Source organism: Pseudopodoces humilis, chromosome 3 (genome assembly GCF_049639895.1).
Source record: "Pseudopodoces humilis isolate 2021_Gansu_Grassland_sample_001 chromosome 3, ASM4963989v1, whole genome shotgun sequence".
NCBI classification, from domain to species: domain Eukaryota; kingdom Metazoa; phylum Chordata; class Aves; order Passeriformes; family Paridae; genus Pseudopodoces; species Pseudopodoces humilis.
In genome coordinates this window covers 7,088,303-7,108,448 of record NC_142202.1, presented here as the reverse complement: position 1 = coordinate 7,108,448, position 20,146 = coordinate 7,088,303, and the positions used below count along the sequence as shown (strand labels likewise).

Here is a 20,146-nt window from a genome sequence, read left to right as displayed (position 1 = left end):
CAAGGCCCCCAGATGAGAACAAGACTATTCCTGCTGACCTCTCTACCTGTTTTCTCTGACTGCTGCTCTCCAAGGCTCCACAGATGGTGTTCTCTTTAAATTAATACCACCCTGCCAGCCAGAAGGAAGCTTCTGTTGTACTTGGCAATACAGGTGAACAGCCTGCATTTAGATTTCAAAGCAAATGCCCCAGGTGTTCCAGCAATATGGCAAGCCACTGATGTGTTCCAGCCTCTTCAGGCCTGCATAAGACTCAGCTGTGTTTTCTTATCTCTAAGACTAGTTAGAGAAAAATTGCAACATTCAAAGGGCAAACTTCTCACACTGGAGCAAAATCTGAACTATCTCTGCTCTACATGGCCTTGTCAGTTACGAGCTTTGAAAGTGCCATCAGTGCCATCCTCTTGGAGATGATGGATATGTATCCAGCTGATTACAGGTGCAGGTTAGCGAGGAGCAAGCTGGCTTTGACACCCAAAGCTGCAACCAAACCTTTGAAAAATTGCTGTGCTCATTCTCACTTTTGGAATGTGAATATGTATGGCTGATTTCCTTCCCTCCTACATGCAGATCCTTCTCCAGTTTTTTCAGCTGTGCGCTGGCGATCCAGTTGGATTCACAAGCTGGGCAAGAGCAAGCTGTATCTATTCTTGAATGGCAGACCTCATTACAAGAAGGAAATGGTTCTGGCAATCTCACACATTCATGGCACTGCTGCTTCCAGGATCAGATATAAGCCTCAGGTCATGGCTACTTCTGGTGGTTAAATATCCCATAGCCATTGTGATAAGAACAAATGGCATTAACCATATTTTACAGCCAAATCTTGACATGAATATCTCTCCCCCAGGCTCCCCTTGAAAGTTCTTCTCACTTTGGAAAGATTTCTTGTGTCTTAGACATAACACCTTTAACTCAGTACTGTTAAACATTGGCTGTGTTCAACGCCAGAGGGAACAGTTTCATAAGCAGATTCTGTGATCTCTGTATGCATCAATTTCTAAGATAACTTGGGTTCCTTTAGATAGGTACAAGATATATATGTATTTCTTATCATCTGCTTTTCATGCTCACACACTTCAAGAGCCAGCTGGATCTGCAAGCAGAACCGTGTCCAGGAAATCTATTCTATGCCACGCTGGAAGCAGGCAATACTAGAAATATTGTTTAAAGACTTTTTCCTTTAACTTTCTTTTCTTTTTAAAGCAAACTTGCCGATATTGCAGTGCCAGAAGATTCAAAACCAAGCTACAAAAGCATCCAAATGTTTGGCCATTTACCTGAGAACCAGCTGTGTTCCAGCTGCAGGAGCCTGCAGTACTGCTGTGTGGTTACTGAGACATGTCAGTAACCTCCCAGTAACCTTAGTCATCTGCAATTCAAGACTCAGATTTCTATGTGCAAGCAGATTTATGATGATACAGATATTAAAAACATTGACAACTGTTTAAAAAGACCACAATAGCTGTACCTACTGCATACTGGTCATTTACTGCTTTGGAAGACAGAGAGATGAACCAAAACCACAGAGGACGCCAGTTATACCAGACTGAGATAAGTGTGGAAGCTGTTAGCTATGCTCATGTGAGGGTAATTGTAAAATATCTGCTGTCCCAAGGAGGAAGTCCCAAAAAATGAGAGCACAGCTCTGGTCTCTTTTGGCAATCCAGCTGTTGAGGGCAATGTGACCACCAGAGAGGAGCTCCTGATATCTAAAGGAAGAATTGGGTGTGCTGGTAAGGATCACAGCAAAACACCATGAATCTGTGAGGTGAGATCACAAGAAGAAGGGCCAAGGACTTAACTGAGGTGTGATGGCAGCAGCCATGAAAAACTGGACGTAATGAGGATCTAAATCCAAGTGAGGGAGAGGGACCATGCCAGTGCTTACCCTGGCCTCATACCCTGTTGATCAGAGCATGCTGGAAATAAATCTGAATTAACACTGGAAGGGTTCCACCCCTGATCCTTGTGTCTTAGAGATTCCTGCAAGACAGCCATGTGGGAAGCCCCTTTCATTGCTGGGACAGCACCCATGAGAATGTGTCACTTGCAGAGATCTTTCAATGCTAAGAAAAGAGCAGAACAAAACACAATGAAGCTGCTGCACACTCATAACAGCAAGTCCCCCTCAGTTTTCTGACCTCTCCAGACCAGCTGGGTTGATGGAGGCACCATGCTATGGTACCAGCACCCCAGAGAGGGGGTGATGCTCAGACCCAGCAGTGCTGACTATCTCCCTGCTCAGTCTGTGAGCTTCCTGCTAATCTTCCTTCTAGCTAGGATGGCTGGAAGAATCAGGCAAGTTAATTTCCTTGACTTGAGCTGTTGGAGTTAGGCATTGATTTTTCAGCATATTGACAACTTATTTTGAAGCACCTGAGGTATCTCCATTTGTTCTCATTTGACACCTTTGTGCTACATTTCAGTCTGACAGACCATGAAAACACATCCAGCAGTTGTGCTTTACCTGATGAAAAACCTTGTAGCTGTGATAGCATCTGGTGACAAATTGGGAATCTCAATGTTTTCTAGGCCCTGATACAGTGAATTTGCTATCCTGATCCCCTGACTATAAACCATTGTTAGCTGTAAAAAGGGGACAATGGAGAATAGACTATTGATATTTTCTGCTCTAAGTCCAGAACAGTGTTTAACCAATTCTTTTTGTCCAGGTAAGAATGGCATAGCCTGTAAGTAACTGCTTATTTCCTCCACAGAGAAAATACTGAATGTGTAGATATGCTGTCTTTCAAGGGCTGTCAAGTAATATAAATATTGAGATGTTTTAGGATGATGTAAATGCAATAAAGCTGGCCTCTGTGGTAGTTATGATTACTGGCACAGTGACTGCAGAACAAACAAACAGTAAAGGCACATTCACATCCACAACAGGGAATAATAAGTCAAAGGGCTTATATACCCCAAAATTTCAGTGTAAAGACCCTGCAACAGTGAAGCTGTAATGAAGGTCATCTTTTGGTTGAAATTTACTGGCTGTAGAAAGCAATGGATTTTAGAACTCAGGACAGAAGTCACAACTTGGGAGGAAAATCATTGGCAACTGTTTCAGCAAAGTAGTGTTAATCAAGTTAATCAAGTAAGTATGTTAGAAACATGGAAGCATGTGTAAGATAAGTAAAAAACCCCCACCATTCCATAGTCTTCATGTTTCTAAAAAGTGAAAGGTTTTTTTCAGTTGCCCATAGACTGTCTGCAGCTGCAACTCACAGTTCATCATTCAGAGCAGTGGTTTAATTGCAGCTATGAGCACATGCACAGCACACAGGAGTGCTCCAGGACAGCCCCCTCAGAGATCATGCAAGACCCCAAAAAGGAGATGCTGAGCATTTGTGAAATAACAAAGTCCCAAAGAGCTGCACTTCTGCACCAATATGTTGAGATGACACTAGTGCCTGATTCAGATGCAGTCCCAGAGATGCAGGAGGGAAGAGCTTTCCCTCTGGTAGACTACTCAGAGTGGCTAAAGACAGGGTCAGTTTGGGCTGCTGGGTTGATACTGCGGGCTAGGTATGCTGGCGATGACCTTGCATGCTCATCTGGAGGCAAAATGTGACAAAAGCCAACCAAGCAGAGGAAGACTGTTCCAGATGGGAAGACCTCAAAAGAACACTCACCTGTCAATCACATTAGGAAAAGGTGAGGGGACAGAAAACCTGCTGCCAAAAAGTTATGAAAAGAAAATAGCAAGAGAAAGTGTGCAGAAAAAAGGAAGAGAAAATACAGAGGAAGGCATTATGCTTCAAAGCTGAGTGAAACTGGGTGGGATTTTTCCTGCTCTGGGTCAGCAGCAGTGAGAAAGGTTTAATCTCATTTGGGGTCATACCCTCACAAAGAAACCTCTACCTTACAAGGCTGTACACACATTTCCCCTTACTACGTAGAAGTCCCTTCTTGTACAGCTCTGGCCTCTCTCTCCAAGCACAAGAAGCAAGGACACCTATGAAGCCATGGTGTACCTCATTAGCAGAGCCAGAAGTGGAAAAACACAGAAGAGAAAACAGAGCTGAATCAAAAAGTGTGTCCCTTGATCCATGTGACAGTATAGAGCAAGTAAACGCCACCCTTCTCATATGAGAACAAGATTTACTCCTCACCACAGCTCTAGGCAGTACTACAGAAATGAACAGTGAAGTGAAAACGTTCTTCCACTCCTCAAAGAATGAGCCAGAGAATCATTCAATCCTAGGACATATAATGTTTTCTTTTAATTCCTTCCTGTTCTATACTTAAAAAAAAAGACAGCTCTCCAAATCATGCCTTCTCCACTCCCACTGGCTGTGGTTTCCACACAGTAATGACTGGACTCCACTCTATTTTATGTAAGTCCTCGGTGAAATGCAGTTTGTCTCCCTGCTGCCCTAAGTGAGTGGCCATTTGAGTTTTTGACAGCTATAACACAGTGCCATAACCTGGGCAAGGAGGTACATTCACCCAAAACCTAAGCAAGTGGAAGCACAGAATTTCTAGTTCCAGAGCCAGCTCAGTTGGATCTGTGTGTATTCCATCATAAACAAACTTTACCAAAAGAGGTAAGAATCTAAAATTAATCAGTGCTTAACAAAATGAAGATGCCTTTTGTAGAAGACGGCACAAAGACATAACATTTGTCTGTGAGGGATCAAATTGTTTCCTGGTGAAACTGCCTGCACTCCTTTGGTGTGCTGGACCTATTCTAATTTAAGACTGAATTTCTTACTGTGGCACACAGGAGCTAAGCTCACTGTTCAAACAGATACCTCTGTAGCTGTACAGTATATGTTAAAGTGGTGCCATATCTCTGGAGGTGCTAAAGCTTATTTCCAGAAATACTGCTGGTTATGATGCCATCTGTAACAGTGCAGTCCTTGGCCACTGAGCCCTACTTTTTCAGTATGTTACAGGAAACTGTTTCTAAGATGTCAGTCTCTCTCCCATATTCCTTTCCCTCATTCCTTGGGTGCTATTTGGGATAGTTTGAAAGAGATAAAAGGTTTTTTTGCATAAGGCACTGCTGTATCTCTGGAGAGGTGAGCTAAAACCAAAGACTGGTAGACTTGGACCCCACCATTTGGAATATGGATTCTATTATCTCCCCAGTTTTCATATGTGAGAAGGGGATTATCAGTATCTTAAAGCTCTTCAAAACTTGTAGCTCGCAAGTATAAAACATGTAATATCATGTAATACTATTATGAATGTATGAGGCCTAAGAATGACATCATAGCATCTGCTTTTCACTGGGATTTCATGATTTTATATTTTTCAGCATTCCTAACATGGAAGATCAAAATAAAAATGGCACTTCAATATATTCCATTAAAAATATCCAATTTCTCCTCCAGCATTTTCAAGGATTTAATTTCTTCTCTTTCTTTTTATTTTCTGTGTATGGAAAAGCATTCTAAAGCTTCTTTTACTTGATTTAATGCTGAGTCTGATTCAATTCAGTGCTGTAACATAAGTTAATTAAACTAAACAAAGGCTGCATTGTCAACACTTTCAGCAGGAACAAAGAGATGATATTTTTAAATGCAATAAAAATTGCCAATTCATAATACTATTTCTATTCTGTTTACTGTAAATGAAAAGAAGAAAACAATCAAATAGAGATAATAAACCTTAAACACTATCATTGTTACAGTATGCCTTATTATTGTTTTCCTGTTTTCTTTCCTTTTGTCTTTTTGTCTTTTAGCCTTACCATCAAGTCTGGTAACATAAAGTGACTGTGACAGCAAGCAAAACATTTAAGCTGAAAAATTCCTTACATTTTCTACTTTCTTTTTAGAAAAAGAAACACACACAGAAAAAAAAAATAAATTGTTTTTTCTTGCAAGTGATGAAACATAATTAAAACTTCAAATTAATCTTGCACCACCTATTTTTTATGTACATTCAGGCTATAACCTGATACATGGAGAGTAATGAAAAGAAAGAGATTTCTTCTGTAGAAGGAAAAGAAATAAGACTTTTTTTCCCCTCAAGAGACTGAAATCAATATCTAGAGCAGACTAGACAGTGTAATAACCACCCTGATTGCCAATGAACAGTGCTGCACAGCATCCTCAGGGAAGCACCCTCAGGAAAGCCCTGCAGGAGGCCTGCATCCCATTTGCTGCCCAACCTGCACCATCAGTGAAGCCTCTTTGCTGATGAGAGCCTCGACACCTCCCACTTCACAACTGCCAAAGCCCCCACACAAACATAAACCCACAGACAGTGGGGCCAAACCCCCACTCCTCTTCTGCAGTCTGCAATGTGCAAGTGGAGCAGAGAAGATGCAGCTGAGCCTCACCTGGCTACTTCCATGAGGCACAGAAATTACTTGGATATCCTTTCCTGCCACAGCTGTAGTGCCCTCAGCAGGGCAGAGTGCCTGATACAGCCAAACAGCCCTTGGACCACCACAAACTCAGCATAGTGGGCTGGCAAACATGATCTGGTCACAAAATCTCCTCAACTGGCTGATACTGCAGATGAAAAGCTCACTGGAGTTTTGCGGTTCTCAAGAAAATAAAGGTGTGCACAGCAAGGCTTCATAGGCTGGGCACCTTTCAGGATTTGCACTCAAAATATCTCTCTGCACTTCCCACTAGTCCCATCCACTGCTTCCCAACAGCCCATATCTCTGCACAGCTTAGAGCTTTAAATACCCATTTGCAACTTTCTGGTTCCACAGCCTTCACAGCATTTCTGCAAAACATTCAATGGTGCACTTTTTTTCCTTTCTTTGCCAAACATCAGTATCTGCAAGAGTAGGATTTTAAAGATATATTTCATATTTAGTGTCTGGATATGCTGTAACAGCCAAAAAAGTGGCATCCAATCTATTCAGTATGGGTTCTTATCAAACACCAAATGCACTATATCTGGTTCAAGACATTTTTTACTTTCCTCTTTGAAGCTGGAGCCTTTATACTAGATCTTCAGAAGCCACAACACTCTAAAATATTCTTTTCTTTCCAAACAAAGTGAAATTACCAACTTAAGGATTCTAGGGAAGACTTTTTTTGTTGTTTGTTTTGTTTTGTTTTTTTAAAAATGTCTCATCTCTCTCCACTTGAAGAATTAAAGGTGTTTGGTTAAGCTATAAAATTGCCATTAATCAGAAATAAAAATGTCAGGTTTGTCCAAAAAGATCTTTCTTGAGTATTCTTTTGTTTCTCTATAGCCACAATGTAGTTTTGAAATTTTTGACTGTTCGATAACAAAGTCATTGTTTTGACATTATTTACAACTGTACCAATGAATATAAAATCCTATAAATGCCTGAGACTGAAGCTATAAAACATAAGAGCTCTTTTCCCCAGGTTTTGGAGCATTTAGTTCTCTCCAAGATTATTCCATAAAATTATCACTCCTGCTGAAGCAAAATGGACAAGTGAAGAATGGACAAAGTGTTGCCTACAGAGTTACAGGTTACAGCTATTCATGTTACAAAGACTGTCCAGCAAAACTGGGCTTAGCTAGAACAGAACTTGGCAGACTTCAAATTTGAAATTAGGCAGACTTCAAATTTAGAATAAACAAGCACTGATCAGAAGACTGACAAAGGAAATCCCGTGTACTGCAAATGATGGAAACCTCCCTCAGCCTGCCCCTGAGCCAGCCCTAACCTCATGGTCAAGGTGAGGATATGTTTCTCATGTGGAGAAGCATCACAGGTCAAGCTCAAACTATGCTCCAAATGGCACAAGATGACAAAATATTTCAGCCCAAATAGAGAAGAAAGCAAACAGAGAAATAACAGCAATAACTTCATTTTCTAGTGCTCTGGCAGAAATCCTACCCCTTTGAAGAGTTAAATGACTTCTAAGGGTGATTAGTGAGGAAAATCATCATATTGAATGTCTCAATGAATGGAGATGGAAAGAGATGGGAAAGGACAGAGGTGAGAGTGGGCTCAGAGGAGAAATTGACTGCATATTCATGCAAATATAGGATTTACTTCCATGTGCTGCAAATTGTGCTGTGGAATAAATGTGCTGATTAAACCTACAAGTAAGTGTTGAGTGCATGGTCATTACAACACAACAGGACTATTTCCAAGTGTACATATAAAGGGACTGCCAAAAGGTCTGTTAAAACTGTGTACACTTACCTAGTCAGCAAATAGGTCAGTGAACACCACTTGCTCTGGTTTTTAATAAAGGGATTTGAGAATATTCCCCAGACTTATAAGAAACATACATTTTCATTATTCTTTTGTGAACCAGAATGAGTGCTTTATAGTAGTTGGAAAAAAAATGAAAAAGGCATCTTAGTTTGCCTTTTTCCTTCAGCTGCTCCCTCATAATATGTAACTTCAAGTTGAAGTAGGAAAAAAGGGAATAAATTGGCACATGTGATATTTTATTACTGATTTTGGAAAAAGCAACAGCAGGTTTTTATGAAACACACAGTGCCTCACATTGTTATATTCTTCAGGGTAATCTGGCTTGGTTCTTACTGCTGGCAATGGGATATATTAGCGCGACTGCCAAGATTCTGATTCTTCATTCCTCTGGGCTCCCAGCATCCCAGAACCTTGAAAGCACCAGGATCTGGGACTCCTTGGGAATTCACATTACAGCATGACCCTGGAGCTGTGAAGTGAAATTAATACAGAAAGGACCCTGCAAGCTTTAAAAAACCCCCAAACACAGAGATGAGCTAGCAGTAAAATTCGTGCAATTAAATCAGAAGATAACCTATGCTTTGTTAGAAGTTCATGTAAACTGAGACACATCTCTAAAACAGCACAAAACAGACATTTTTTCCACAGAAAGCCACATCATTGAAAAAATTCCTAGCATGCCTCAAAGCCACAATCAGTAACTGAGCAGAAATCCAGATTTAGGTTGGAAAAGGGACTTTGTTCTTTGTTGGTCCTTTAGTGGCTTACACAGCTCCAGCTCTGAGGACTGAAGGGATTGCAGATGACTCCCAAGAATTAATGCCCCCAGTGAGACAGAGAGAAGAGAGAGGCTATGTGCTACCCTTTTCTCTGGAATGCCTTTGAAAATACACACAAAAAAATCTCTTATAGAAGAGAAAGACCAGGTAATTTGGAATTTAGTAGTTGCTACATTTGGCTATGCATATAGATCCAGAACGGGTCAAACTGGCTTCAGAGCCATGAATTTCTGTTTAACAGGACTAGCAGTCCCACATTAGCCTTTTCCCCATGTTCTCAGACAAAAATACAGTATTTTATCCTATGTCAAATATACCGTGTGTGCTGCTGGAAAACTATTCAGCTGAATTACTTTAGGAGGTAGCACTTGGGTTACTTAAAATAATCTCACATATTAAATCTCTTTTTAAAGCCAGGTAATCTCTTTCCATTAAGAGGAGTCTCTCATTGGGAAATATATTTTATCAGTCTGAACTTCAGCTGATTTTATTTTTTTTTTTTACCTCTTTTTGTCCAGACCCACTTCATTTTATGGCAAACCTTAAAAACCCACGTGGCAGAATTTGTGCCCACCAGAACAAGAAACACCTAGCAAAATGAGCTATGGAGTGTTTATACCCATAAGAATGAAACAAGGCAAGGGAAAGGCTTTATTTCCTTCCCTGCTCCTGCTCTGCAAGAGCACCCATTTATTTTCCCTGTGCCAAAGAGAGTACATTTGGAAGAAACTGAACAGAATATTTATAAGCTGTTATCCCGCACACAGACTCAACATATCTCCTCTTATCATGGAACTAACCAAAAGATCACTTAAATTAATGACATTCATTCCATGGACTTCAACAAGCCTTGGATCAGATGAATCCTGCATAGTATCAACACCTGAGACCCCAGGTAGGAACAAGTTCCAAAATATTTATCAAGAACTTTTTACTTAGTATTTGAAACTTTTAAATCAAGGGCCGGAAAAGGAAAAGGTGCCAAGAACAACCCTTTTCTGACATTACCTGCTTTTCCTTAACAATGCATATTTTAATAGTAAGTAGAACAAATGTTGAAATATAATCTCTCTTCTGAGAACTAAATGACAGTCCCTAGCTATTGGGGACACTAAAGTAGTAAAGAGGAGAAAATGTGCAAATAACGAAGGTACATTTTGTCCAATTTAGCTGTGATAATGCATAAAATAATACGTAAATAATTTCTATTTGAGGAGATTAGCATAATGACATTGGTATTTGCAATCAGAGAGAGAGCCTGTATTGTATAACCTGGGCTTGCAACTGAGGTAGTGTGGTACCATTTACCTGAATTTGAGCATAGGAATTATATCAGTGCTACCTTCATCATCATTAACACAAAACCAATACCACTAACACAAATGGTAACAAGGAAATGTGATTAGTGTCAACTTGGATAGGCAATTAAAATTTAAAAATAAAGGAATGGAAATGTTGTTTAGCTGTGTAAGAACAAAGAGGTTCTATTAACCTGGCTTTGCAGTGAAGAAAATTGTCAATATTGTTAATGTAGGTTTGCAAGTAAGTTGGTGTCAGTGTCGCTGAGGAAAGGACTTCATAATTAGGACAACACAGTTAATATTGACCTGAATTTTCAATAAACATCATGTCTGCATTTTAATTTGGAACTGTAAAATTCATCCTTGGGCTCTCCAAATGACCATATAATTAACTTGTAGTTACTTTAAAATTAGAAAATTATTTACATAATACATTATATAATCACGTGCTTTTACAAATGGTGAGATGATCGCTGGGTTTCCAGAAGCATCCGACACTTAAAGTTTTATATTTCCTTGCAAAAGCATTCCCAAAGTTTTAAATACTTTACTGCCATAAAAAAATTACCACTTCATCAGACTCTGCATTCTCACTCCAAATATTGTTTTCTTCATTAGAATTACTAGTTTTAGCTAGTCTATAGTTAAATCTCTGTTAATGACCTCACAAATAACTATCCTACACATTTATTTTAAATACTCTGAATGATACAAGCAAATGTGATCAAAAGGATACTTACATGGACATAAATCAGCGTTATGCACTTAAATGCAAAAATGAGGGCAGTATTTAAATGTCACTTTTGAACCTGAGTGTGCACTTTTTTGCACTTAGCTTCCTGTGCAAATCCAACTCAAAGATAAGATAAAAAAAGGTTTCTTCTTAGGGGGAAAAAAGTGCTTTTATATGCCCTTTCCATGTTTCCTCACAATAGAAAAGGATAACATGAGTCCTGAACCATTTTCTGTCTCCATGTGTTTTATAATAGGCTCACCTCCTTCTTTTCCTTCCTCCTTCTCCTCTGCATTAGGAATCAAAGGTTTCTCAGCTTCTGTTTTGTCTTCTTGGTTCAACAGTGGATCTGAATAAATTTGATAAAAAGATGAACAGTAAAGCTTTTCAGAAAGGACATGAAAGGATTAACACCCACAAGAGACCTTGCCATTTAAAACACCAGCAGAGGAAAAGGATCTTTTCCTCCACGAGTACAAATAAAAAAGCTGTCCAAGGAAATCCAAGGGGCTCTAGTTCAGAGCAAAGCCTTGAAGATACTGAACTTTCTGGGATTTATCACAAAATCCCATGTGCCTCATCCAAGCATGGGTCTTCCCTAGGACTCACTGCAATCCCAGAGGCACATATAGTCCATGCCCCTTCCCTTGAAAGGTCAGGCTGGATGTGGCTTTGAGCTACCTAGCCTAGTAGAAGGTGTACCTGCCCATGGCAGGGTGGTTGGAACTAGATGATCCTTAAGGTCTTTTCAATCCCAGACATTCTATGATTGTGTGATTCTGTGCTAGTGTTTTCCCTTGTTAATCTTGCTTTTTGATTTCAAGACACAAGGAGTACCTTCTATTTCCATGCAGGAGCCTTGGGAATCTTCCCCACTTTTTATCTCCTCATTTGCAGAAATATCCTGTTGTCCTGTTAATACAATAAACAGAAAATGGTATCATGATGATGCTGCATGCAGCCAACGCTAAATTCATTAAAACCGAACATGAACCTCACACACAGCATGGGACATCTAAGCCAAGTACTGCTTTTTTTTTCTATTAAGTGAACAATGTCAGACACATTTTATATATGAAAATACCACTTAACAATACTAGGCATTATGCTAGTTAAATAGCTGCTCAAAACTGACCCTGCAGCACTTATAGCTTTTTTATCTTTTGCAGCTCTGCCTTGACACTGTTTCTCATAGGAGCTGTTGTAAAGTGCTTGCACTTGATGGTCAGCAGAAGGAACAGAAATACCCCACAGGCTTTCAGAAGCACAACAACATAGGAGGACGTGATAATAATGCTATGCACTCAGGATCAGTTATGGCTAAACCTATTTAGAGATACGTGGCTTTCCCATGAAAGAAATGGTTTCACCCTGATTCATTATCTCCATCTTAAAAAAACTTTGGCTTTACCTTTGGCTTGATCTTGCTCACACATCACAGGATCCACTGAATCACCCTTCTGCATGACTTTGGAGTCTTTCAGGGAATCTGAGGAAAAAAACAAACAAACAAATAAATCCTGAAGCAGTTTTCATGCTGGAAATGTAGTTACTTGAGTTAGAGGAGCTCTTACGTGACAGCTTCATATCTGGCATTTTGATCCACTGACAGATTTGCTCTCTGTTTAACTACAGTCTTATAAACTACACAAGTATATATGTGGGTTTCAATTATTCAAATTGATTTTGGAGTCCCTACCCTTACTGAGCAGGTTTTTGGTGGTAGTACAAACCTTGAACCAGGCACTGGCAAGGAAGGATGCGTAAGAATATGCATAAGAATAATCAACAGAACAATCAACCATCAAGAATTTTATTCCTCATTAGTGGAGTGGCACAAATCTATGAGAAATAGTATGAATCACCTACTTGATAAATGAAGTGATTTATTATTTATTTAGAATAACAGATTTTCATGCTTGGATTTCCAGAAACTTTAAATCTTTCCAGGAACATTAAATCCCATAAATCCCTGTGCAAATCCTCGCCTCATGTCACTTGATGACACAGCTCCCAAGGTCATTATTGTGGCCAAGATTGCTTTTCTTTTTTGGGGCAGACTATCATAATGAACTGCCCAAAGCAATGCTTGGAACCAGTGGCACAGTGAGACTTAAATTACATTTTGGCAGAAAGTCCAATTGATGTGCTATGTGGGACCTTCATAAACACAGGGCCTTATTTTGTTGTGTCAAACAACATTTTCTGACAACAGTTTTGTATGGGGATGGAGAAATACATAATGCATAATTTCACTGCATTCAGGTAATACAGCAACACAGACAGTCAATCTAGTTTTGCTCATCCTCATCACACACAGATTTCATTGGATAATGAACTCTCTTTGAGCCTCGTTAAAAACCAGCGCTGATCTAACTGGACATTTTGGAAACCACAGGAGTAAATCCACTCCAGGTCATAACTGCAGCAACAGATAATCAGTGTGTGTCTTCCCATGTGAGATGCTTTCTAAAATCCTGCTCAATGGAAAAAGTAAGTGCACGTGCCAAAAGATCTACAGCACAAGATAATAATAATTTACACTATGACAGTGTATTTACAACTTAAATTCTGGAAGATCCCTCTCTACAACATAGATGAACAAATCTTACAATATACCCAAGGATGCCCCTATAAAAGTCTGTTCCTGAAAGTGTCCAAAAATAATCTCTGATGGATAAGTAGAAAGCTGGGTTGTTAATATCTGATCCAAATTTAATAATTTGTAGGAAAGGTACGTGCTGAAATTGTGTGGCTTTAATTAACTGCAAATAATCCCCCAAGGCAAATATTTAATTACCTGCACAGTTTCTTACTTCTTTCACGGCATGACAATAACTTTAAAAAACCCAAGTTTGAAAGCAGAATAACTCACTGATGTACAATTTGCAAAACTTTATACTTGCTGCACTTCTATTTCCCTACCATTAACTTAAATTTCTGCTCACTCTTCTCAGTTGGACCACCGCACCAGTCTTTCATACCATATGGTACAATGAGGTTCAAAGGATTACCCTTATCAGCCTGCATTGGAGCAAAACTAAATTAGAATTTTATCAAATTCTGAGTTTAATAAAAAATCCAGTTGAAGGATCTCTTGGTATAAATGGGAATAGCAAAAAATTCTGTAGGGAATTTTTCAAGCAAACTTGGAACACTTTGAGGGAAATTCTGGCTTTGCTGAAGTTTTTGACGAAGCTCTCAGGATTTCAGACAAGCCAAGGTTTGTATTACCTGTAATTCCATACCCTAAATTAATGTATTTTTTTTGTATGATACAGCTGCATGCTTGTAAAAGGAACTGCACTGGCAAAGCTGGAATCAGAAGTCCTCTGCCTAGAGTACCATGATGCCAGGACTCAAACATAGCCCTTCAAGCAGTCAAAAATGATGGTAAGTATAGTATCACCTGCATCAGGAGGGGGGATATGCAAGCAGCTCTACCCCATCACTCCCTTAGAACTCTCTTATTTATTATCTCTCACCTATTGCACAATACTTCATACTCCCAGACTGGTGCCCTTAATCCCAGTTCACTGGTGCCACCTTTTTTCCCAGATTGAGGAATGACTCCAATTTAATGCAAAAAGCAATCCTCAGCATCACTGGCACAATTACATGCAATGGTCAATCAATAATGGAATTTTAAGAAGCCTCATGCTTGGCTGGCATGTGTGTCCTATCATGGTGATATTTGTCACGCAGCATCACAGAGGGAGGAATGTCATTGCTATTCCCACCTATTAGCACAGCTGGCAGCCTGTCCCATGGGCTTTATTCTTAAGGAATTATAATTCTGTGTTAAAATTTTCATTTTTATCATAAGCAGTTGTCTCATTGCCCCATTGCTTGAGAAAGCAATTTAACTGCACTCAGTTCCAAATTATCTCAGGCAATATACAATAAGAATTCTTCACAAGTTGTTTTTTTGCAAAGCATGGCTCCAAAAATAACAATGGACAGAAGTTGCTGCCTAGTTGTAAGAGTCTCCCAGTTTTATTTCAAAAGCAGGAACCTGTCTTGATTGCTTTTACCATGAAGATTCTGAGTTCCAAAATCCTTAAGGTCAAGACCATATCAAAGATTCCTTCTTTTCAAATCCAAATATTGCACTAAATATTCAAGCCACAAGGTCCAAAGGCAGATTTACTTTTAGGATTAACAAAAATAAAATAAAGCAATGGAATAATCCCAGATTTATGAAGCAAATCTGTGCCAAGCAAAAGTGAAAGTGTAAAACCAAAGGCAGTGATCAATAAAAATGCTCATGACAGACTACTTTCTGTGTGCAAGTTTTTGGTAGGGTAGTGGTATTCCTCAGGCTCAGCTGATCCTCTGTGCTCACTTAGCCCTTTGGAGCCTTGTGCAACTGTGCATAAGCCCAGTATTATAGCCCTGGATGATTCCAGGGTCTGCAAGAGCTCTGGCCATCCCTACGGCCTTTGTTCACCTCTTATTCACCTGATGTTTTAAAATGGCATAAAGCAATGTTAGTCTTCTCCTAACACAGCTGATTATCTGTTAAGTCATACCAGAGAATTCTAGCTAAGATATTCTTTCACAGCACAGTATTGCTTAACTTTTTTGTAACAGACACACTGGGCACTATTTACCTTGGGTAAGTACAAACTGGGACTGTGAAAGTTAACACTTCTCCAGTCAGGACTGAAAAAAAATAAAAATCTGTGTTTCTGGTATCACTGGAGTACAGTTCCTAACATCACACATGAATGAACCAAACAGGACATTTTCTTGCATAAACAAGACAAAGATAGGCCACATTTATCTACTGCACCTCAGGTGCTTAAGTGCTCAATGAAGTCTGAGCAACCCTTAGTTCTCTAAAACTCCTCCTTGCTGGCTGGAGTGGCAGTGTCCATGTCAGGAGTGCTGGTCTCTGCTACCCTCCATTTTATTGAAATAAGTGTCTTGAATCCACCTGGGAACTAGCCCCAGTCTTCAACAACCTGTTTACAAAAATATTTAGGCCTTAAATAAATTAATCAGAATACTCTGCAGGTATATTCACTGCTCCTACCAACTGTATGCTGAATTCATCTCCAAGAAAAGCATGTAGCTTGCAATAAACTATCAATCCTATCCTTCCTGCCAATAGTCAGGCGCTGTTTTGTTTAAATCCTGCATAAATCCCCTGCTTTTTCATACCATTCATTTTTTCTTCTGACTGTATAAGGCAGTGCTGCTCAAATACAATTTTGAGAAAGCTAAGGTAGAGGGGAGATGTAAGAACTGAATGTTAAGTGGTTTTAATGATCTTTTAAAATTCACTTCCCCAGCTACTCTCTGTACAGCTTATTTACTGAGTAGTTTCTAATGTGCAAAACACCTGGGTCCTGTACACAGCATAGATAAATCACCGTGTTTTAGGGAGCTGTAAGAAGATCAAAGAGGGAAAATGATGGTCATTAGGAAAGAACAGGTTCAGTACATTTTATTTTTTTAAGCATGATACTGTGATAAATGACTGGAATGTTTCCAGAGTGAAAGAAATCAAGCAGACATCTAAAATTACAGGTAATGGTGTGCACGGAGGCTGCCACATGATTAAGGTATTCTTTTGCCTCATAAACTGAGGAAAATATGTTAAAATGAAGTACTATAAAATGGCAATTTATGAGAAGTTAGGAAGAGATTCTTGAGCTTTGACTCTAAAATGTTATTTTTATATTCACCAAGATTTCATTTTAATCTATCTTTATAATTCATTAGATTTATTGAAGCCGAAGTTTAAAATGCTTGGTGAACCCGACATTTTCAGGTGCAACAACTTGTAGAGATATTTTATCAGGTTTTCAGGTAATAGACCAAACAGTTCATATCTGTAGGTGGGATCCACTGAATACTTCTCCCACCTGTTTGTGCTTCAAGCCGACAGAAGTGCATCTTACCTTCTGTCCACCTGAGAAATTCCAGGTGCAGCTGGTATAAAAACTGTGGGCATCCTTCTCCTGACATATGGGGCAGGACCTGTTTTACAGGGCTCTGGGAAATGAAAAAGCTGAGAAAAACCTGTTTGCCTTGGTTAGAGCCTGTCCAGGGGAAAGGACTGGGGGGAGAAGATGAAAGAGCAGGATCTCACATTGGTCTGATGGGAGCACAGCTGAATGGCTTCAGGTCAGCTAATATTAAAAAATAAGGAGGATTTAAATAAACCAGCTAAGTGGATTAGTGTTCACTGTTGCAGATGCCAGTATTGGTGAAGGGTAGAGCAGAAATACCTCTTGAGAAGTTCAGGGGCTGGACCCCATCTGGATGCACAACTCAGGTCAAATGTGTCAGATTAAATGTGAAGAAGTGAATAACCCATATTATGAACAGCTTGAAGTGAACCTTTTGGAAGTTTTTAAGAGAATAAGTGGCTGGTTGGATGGTGGTGCTGACATCCTTGGTTAAAAACCCCAAACCCCACAAATCAGCTTGTGCTAGCCAGTTTGCTTTCACAGGAATCCTTCTAACCAAGGGACAGAAAAATGTTATCACTTGAGCAGGCGTGCAAAGCCACAGGTATGGCTGAGGGTGTTGAAACTCTTCCATTAAAAAAGGTTCTATTTCAGTTACCTATAATTGAAATTTTCCAGGCTGAAATTTTAGGTCTAATCATAGCCCAAGGGTGAAGTAAAAACATTTCATTGGTAGCTGCTGAGTGCTCAGCACTTCTCAAAATCAGGTCAGTCATTTAGATGTCTTAATATATACCTAAGAGATGATTTTAAACACCTCTTTCTGAACATATTGGCCTTTCAGCCAGTCTTTTTCATGTGCTTACCAATGACTAATTTATGTCAATTTGCACAGCTCACTTGCATTTGAAAGGCTCTATCTTTCAGTTTATGCCTTCTCAATCATTTATGTCTTTAGGACATCAAGATTTTTCTATACTGAGAGCTACAACTGGCCAAAGAGGAATTTATACCTATTACATTTTAAAGGCAGGATACTTACTGGGTTCTGGGTTGCCCAAAGAGAATTTTTAGGGCTAACCCCTAGCCAAGTAATATCCCTAATTATTTTTCTGGAAACACAAACCCTCCAGCCAACTGAATCTGACTCCATTTCAGAGAATGCAGAAAAACAGTGACTTGCTTTCAATGGCACTCCCACAAAAGCCCAGACTTTGCTGAACACCTGGAAATAATTAATCAGTCACCTTTATTTTTAAAATTAATTAGTATATGATTTAATTTAGTTGACCTTCAAATGAAAATTCATTTCTTATTAAGTGCTAATGAATTATAATCAATGTATTGTGCAGAAACTTTGCATAGTAGGGAGTAATGCTTCACCTGTACTAAATCCAGTTCCATTTTACATTTTCCTGCCAGAAAGTCTAATCATTAAATTGGGTTAGATAGTAATTGGTAGAAGAGGCAACTGAGATGAAGATGCAGAACACTCTCTGTCACAGAGAGTCACACACACATGCATGTACACATACTCTCTTTAACAAAACACAGGTTCAATCCAATCAATACAAGGTCAATTTAAAATTAGTTTGTAGCCCCAGCACAATCTCGTGCAGACAGATGTACCAGACTGAGTGCAGCCTGCCTGACACACCCTTTATCTGCTGCATAAACATTAATGACTTTAATCACTTTGTTCTGCCCTTACACTTCATAGAAAGAAGCATCTCTCACTTGAAATACGTCATGTATAAAGTATCTACTTCCATATGCACAGTAATGAAGCACTTGCAAAGGTGCTGCCTGGAGATGTCAGCTCTCCCCCAAGAGATCATAGTTAAGCAGGCAAGTTTTTAAGGGTAAAACTGCAACAGTTCCTTGCAGAAAAGAAACTTGGCACAGACTGGAATAAGAGGATACCTCAACAGTGTTGCATTGAAAATCCCGATATTCTTGAAATATGACTCCCATTTTTTTTCCTCCCCCTCCCACCTTCTCTTTTTTTTTTCTCTGTAGACAGATGAACACTGAAAAAATTCAGTTTGCTCAAAGGCCATGTGCAAACTGGGTCTGTGTGGATTTTTTTTCCTGGACAGTATCTCTCCTACGGTAAAAGAAGACATATACTTTTAGATTAATGTGAGATTTGAAGTCTCACGAGAGGTTTTCATTTTAATCAAAGCCCCTCAAAATGTAGCTCTTGCATTGCCCTCCACTCTTATCATGAAAACCCCTTTCATGTTCCCATCTTCCCCCTTTTCCTTTAAAAATATTATAAAGAGGACTCACAACAAAAATACTAGATCTTTATAGTAACAGAGATGGATGTGTTCTGTTTTGAATATCACCACATTTTAGAGCAATAAATAATTATGTCAATGTGTTTGCTATATTCTAATCCCAGAAGTATGAGGAGGAAAAAAAAAAAAAAAAAGAAAAACTGCTAGTCAACTTTAATTGGACTCAAAATAATTGTTTTGGTGCATTCACAAGTGGTTGACATTTGAAAGACCTAAACTTTCATAGCAGGAAACTTCCTGCTATCCCTGCTATTCTGAGTGGTTCAAGCTATGCATTTTGGGAATGTGCAGCTAGATTTATTTGCCATAAATCTTCTACAGTAATTAGCTGGAAGAGTCCTGGAAAACATAATTTCTCTGAATGCTTTATTTTCAGTTCATTTAGTTGAAGATAAACTAGAGAAATGAGTATGTTCCAGAACCTGGAGGTTTTAGCCTCAGTAGGCAAACAATCTGAAAGCTGGAATTTATTTTGGGAGCATCAGGTGTTTTCAGAAATGCCAGGATTTTGTAGAAGTGCCATTTCTCAAAAAAGAGGTAGCACTTTTTTGGTAACAGTAGTATTTATTTTAAAAAAACTCAAAATCTGAAGTGATAGAAACACTGAAGAATCACAGAGTGGTTTGGCTTGGAAGGGATCTTGAAGATCATTTCATTCCAACCCCAAAGCAGGGATGCCTTCCACTAGACCAGGTTGCTCAAAACCCTGTCCAACTTTACCTCAAACACTTCCAGGGATGGGGCACCCACAGCTTCTCTGTGCAGTCTCTGCCAATGCCTCAGCACCCTCACAGTAAAAGCCTGCAAAGCTGAAAATCTACTGATGGAAATAAGGATTAAAACCATGGCCTGGCCAATGATGACACTGATGTTCAAAATTCTTGTTTCCGTTAAAAAAAAATAGCAAGGAAATACAAAAGCACAGTTTTAGCTTTTCTTTTCTTTTTTTATTTTCTTTTTTTTTCTTTTTTTTTTCTTTTTTTTTAACTT

The 20,146-nt window shown here is 39.2% G+C and overlaps 1 protein-coding gene across 5 annotated transcripts in view; it reads right to left on the bottom strand.

The window, feature by feature from the left end:
* The window catches only part of MACROD2 (mono-ADP ribosylhydrolase 2), an 848,220-nt gene that overhangs the window by 26,630 nt on the left and 801,444 nt on the right, over positions 1-20,146 (bottom strand). For all 5 annotated transcript variants that reach the window (XM_088053520.1, XM_088053519.1, XM_088053518.1 and 2 more), the window contains 3 exons: positions 12,344-12,421; positions 11,770-11,844; positions 11,195-11,281 (listed from right to left, as the gene is read on the bottom strand). In XM_088053520.1, coding sequence (XP_087909646.1) covers positions 11,195-11,281; positions 11,770-11,844; positions 12,344-12,421 — 240 coding nt within the window. The remainder of the gene's footprint in view (positions 1-11,194; positions 11,282-11,769; positions 11,845-12,343; positions 12,422-20,146) is intronic.